Source organism: Capsicum annuum, unplaced genomic scaffold (assembly GCF_002878395.1).
Source record: "Capsicum annuum cultivar UCD-10X-F1 unplaced genomic scaffold, UCD10Xv1.1 ctg2655, whole genome shotgun sequence".
NCBI lineage: Eukaryota > Viridiplantae > Streptophyta > Magnoliopsida > Solanales > Solanaceae > Capsicum > Capsicum annuum.
In genome coordinates, this window is record NW_025832840.1 from 246,323 (window position 1) to 251,206 (window position 4,884).

Sequence of the window (4,884 nt, forward strand, 5' to 3'; positions counted from 1 at the left end):
TTCTCGATTTTCTCATGTGTTGATGTTTCAAGAATATTTTATTATTGTGCCGTGAAACTTAGTTCTCAATTAACTTACTTTTAATCTAGTCTTTCTTCCGTAGGATAGCAAATATATGTCTTTGTCCAAACAATGATAATGAATTATCAAGTTGTTTATTTTTTAAAGAACGAAAAAGGGCATAAAATATTCTTCGCCTATTGAAAATTATACAAAAATACCCTTCATTCATCTTTGAAGTCTATAATGCTCTTCACATCCATCTTTAGACTCCAAATAGTCCTTATATTAAGGGGAAAGGACATGGGTTGGCCATTTTGAAAAGAAATGGGGCAAAATAGTTCGATGAACCCCTGTATTATATCGGTTTTGTAAGTTAGATACTTCTACTTACATGTTTGTCATCTGAACCCTGAACCCACTAAAAAACAACATTTTAAACATTTTTTTGGTGAGTGTAACACACTCTCGCCACATCAGCTGTCATGTCAGCTTACACGTCTGTCACGTCAGCTGCTACATCAACCGCCAAGTCATTTTTAAGTATTACATTAAATTTTATGTTATTTTTAAAATGCTACACAAGAAATTAAATATTAAAATAAATTTAATCAAATAATTTTTTTTATAAATTGTAGAAATTCTAATACACAAATACAATAAATTTTTAATTTAAATTAAATTAAATTTTCAATTATAAATTTAAAGTTTTAACTATAAATTCACATTACACAAACATAATGAATTTTCAATTTTTATTTAAATATCTTCAACAATTTGTAAAAGTTACAAAATTAATCCTAAACAAAATGAAAAATTTAAATTGAGAAAATGAATAAAAAAATTTAAAAAGTAAATTAAGAATAATTTTTTTTTTTGACAATGAACAACAAACAACAATATCAACCACAGCAAAGACCTCTTCAAGGATATATAATTTTTTTTTCACAATGAACAACAACAACAACAATATCAATCAACAAAGACCCTCTTCGGGAACAACAATAATATTTTCTTTTCTACAATGAACAACAACAATATCAACCACAGCAAAGCAAAGACCCTCTTCACGGATGTATATATATATTTTTTGACAATGAACAACAATAACAATATCAACCAGCAAAGACCCTCTTCAGGAGCAACACCATTTTTTTTTTGACAATGAACAGCAACGACAATATCAACCACAACAAAGACAAGGAATAACATAAACTTCCATTGAATCTTGTCAATCTTAACTCCACTAACATCCACTTTCGTTGAAGTAGCAATAACATAAGCTTGATTAACTCTCCTTAATAAAACCCCATTAACCTTAAACAACCCACTAACAAGTAACAGTCCAGAACATACAAGTTGTTTCAAGAACACAACTCTTTTTTTCTTAAATCTCCCAGCTAGAATAATCAAACCAGTACCAGGTGTAATACTGGCTCTCAAGTTTGTGGGTTTTGGTTTGTGTTCGTTGATGAGGGATTTTTCCACGTCATCAGCTGGGTAGAATTTTGATGGTTTGATGACGGTGGTTGAGGGCGGAGCAACGACGCCGGTGGATTTTGGGTGGGTGGGGAATTTGCCGCCCTTTTTCTTCTTGATAACCCAAAGCCCCTTTTTGTGGAACATTTTGGAACAGAAGAATTTGCCGATTCCGTTGTTTAGGTTAGCGTTACGAGAGAATTTCTTGACGGCCATTGCTGTGAAGTGTGCAAAGGGCATGTTTGGAGTGAAAGGGGAACAGAATGAAAGTGAAATTTAAATTGTGCAAAGGGTAAGTTTGAGAAAGTGAATAAAAACCCCTCTTTATTTTTTTTCAATTTTAATATTTTTTTTAATTTTTTTAATTAGTTTAATATAAAATTGGCTAAAAATACTTCAGGCAAGTGTAATCACTCTCCTTATCCTAATCAGCATTTTAATGCCATATAGGCAAAGTCAATAGTCAAAGGGTTTAAAATATAGCTTTTTTGTGGGTTCAGATGTTCAGATGACAAACATGTAAGTAGAAGTGTCCAACTTACAAAATCGACATAGTACAAGGGTCTAGAAGGTCATTTTGCCAAGAAATGGCCATCCCATGTAAAAGTTAGACAATTGGAGCCAGTCGGCCCAATTTAATTTCAGTTTTTAGTCATTTGACTCATCGGTCGCATGCAGTCTCTATACCCAATTGATACACTTTTATACCATATCGATACATTTTTATACTGCATTGATACACTTTTATACCGCATTGATACACTTTTATATAATTATTGTATAAAATATGTATGTGTATTTGGTATCAAAGATTCATGTATTTGATATCAAATATTGTATTTGATTGATAAAAAAGAAGAGCAACAATTACAATGTTATAAAATCGTATTTGATTGCTAGAAAAACTATACCAATTAGAAGTGTGGGGTTAACACAAAATTCATTACTTTTCTGAGTTTATTGTGTTAAAAAAATGCAAATGCTCTGTCTAAAGTTATTGTCTAGCATTAGTTATCTTTCTTTCAAAAATATATTATTGTATTGATGTGTTTGTGTTTTACTTGCATTTCACTATTTTTATCTCCCTCCATAAAGTCAAAAATTGTGTGCTGGCGACAAGGTTCGTTGGACGAAATCAATGCATCCTCTGAATCAGAAATGAACTTATAGTATTTACTTAGCATTTAAAGGGAAAAGGATGAAGATATTAGCAAAAAAAGGCCTAAATGACTATATTTTGAAATTTAAAAATCAATGGCCACTCGGCCAAAATTATTTTAGACGAGTGGTTATTCTTGTCCTTTCCCCTTATATTAAACAACCCCAAAATTATTTTTTTTAAAAAAAATTTATTAGTAACATGTCAACTTTTCACTGGTCCGATTAAATTAATTAAATAATAAACAACTTATTTTCTCCTTTATTCTTTCCCCATTGGTAGAGTGTATTACAAAATTAATGCATGCATTAGTCTTGTGTATAATTAGTAACTTTTTTGGTATATTTTTTTAGTTAATGTATCAATAAATTAACTGAAAAATTGTCTCCTAAGTTAAAGATCTTTGATACAAATACCAATAAATTAATTAAAAAAAACTTCTCCAAGCATGTGTACCACCAACAAGACACTGGTCACTCTCGGAAGCTGTTTGTTTGGCCCAATTCCAAAATCCTGGGTGAGTGTCAACCACTTAGTAGGATTAGAATGAGAATTTTTTTTCTAAATAGGTCAATTCCAAAAAGGTTATTAAGTTCCGGCTTTAGAACTTCAAGATAATCTAAATGGATATATTAGCTTTTGGATGGGTTTTTTATTTTTCTTTAATCAATAAAAAGTTGACACATCACTAATGGAATTCTTTTTTTAATTAAATATTGGGTTTGTTAAATATAAGGTCATTTTGGAGCCCAAAGTGAATGTGAAGGACATTTTGGATCCCAAAGGTGGATGTGAATGACATTATAGAGCTCAAAGGTGGATGAAGAGCATTTTTATATCTAAAAATTACACAAAGCCACAACTTAAGTATCATTTATTACACAAAATCCTAACTTTCAAAACCTATTACAAAAATCTCACTTTTTCAATCTCTCTCTCTAAAAGTACATATACATAACTTTTCCAATTTTTGTATTATTAATTTGTTCTCCTTAAAAGAAGCCTAAAGTCAAGGAGTTATTATGTAGATGTTACCATTTTTGAATTCATTACCATGTTTGATTCAAACTCTTACTCAATTGCATTCAATTCTAAGAAAAATGTCATTTTTAATATTCTGTAATTTTTAAGATTTGAGCTTAGTTTTTTTTTTTTTTTGACTTTACCAAAAATCATAGATTACGATTGAACAATTTCTTGCATGTTGTTCATTCAATTGAATAAGTTCAAACTCTTTTTTTTTCAAAACATCGTAACGATCCCATTAAGATGAAAAAACTTAGAAAAATTGTTGATGGAAGTTCAAAAAATCAAATTGGAGAACAGTCAAGAAAAGTTAAAAAAATAATTTTGCACGACCACGTCTATCAAAGGTATTTCTGATTTTTCGTTTTTGAATATGATTGTTAATTTGTAATGCATTATTGTGTTTTTTTTTTTCAGTAATGTGAGTTTTTTTTTCAATTTTTATTTGTTTTTGGGGATGATTATTAGTTATGCAATATAATATTGGTTTTTTCATCAATTTGAAGATTCCTATAGAAGTTGCTTGTGTATATGCATAATACCAATTTTGTATATGATAGATATATAAATAAGTGATGATGTCTTTATTTTGAACTGTAATGACATTTATAGTTCATATACATCACTTTATTATCTACAGTATTTGTTTGTAGGCTCCATAAGAATTGGTTGATTTAGTTATACCGATATACATTCTGAAGTTATGAACTTTTTAAAAAATTTTATGAACTATTATTAACAATGTCGGTTGGTTTTGAAGCTGAATATCATCGTATGAGATACGCGTCACTCCTTCGAAATTATGATATTCAAAAAGCGAAGAAAGTTTATGTGAGAAACAACGATGATCCTCCAAGACCAAGGACAAAATATGTCCCCATACCTAACGAAACAAAAATAGTTAGCATTGAATACGGGTAAAAATTGTTTATGGTAAAGATGTTTGTATTTCTGTGGAATTGTTAGGAATCTGATTTATTAAACTATTTTAGGTGTTATGTACAAAGTTATTAGAACACATTTTCTTATATTTTTGGATTAATGATTAAACTGTTTTGTTTATGAAGTTGTGATTTGTGTCTATTACTTATTTTTTATTATGCATGTGTTATTGTTATTATAGGTTATCATAGTTGTCGTATTATTATCAATACATAATTATATGACTTTCTTATATTTCACGAATAAGAAAGTCATATAACAATACACATCATTAGCGA

The 4,884-nt window shown here is 29.4% G+C and overlaps 1 protein-coding gene across 1 annotated transcript; it reads right to left on the bottom strand.

The window, feature by feature from the left end:
• Window positions 1–976: 976 nt before the first annotated feature.
• On the bottom strand, window positions 977–1,695 carry LOC124890890 (60S ribosomal protein L6-like). The gene is made up of 2 exons (XM_047402747.1): window positions 1,112–1,695; window positions 977–1,019 (listed from the first exon to the last, which is right to left on the bottom strand). Exons 1-2 carry the CDS (start codon window positions 1,693–1,695, stop codon window positions 977–979), a joined length of 627 nt encoding a protein of 208 aa, XP_047258703.1.
• Between the last annotated feature and the right edge of the window lie 3,189 nt (window positions 1,696–4,884).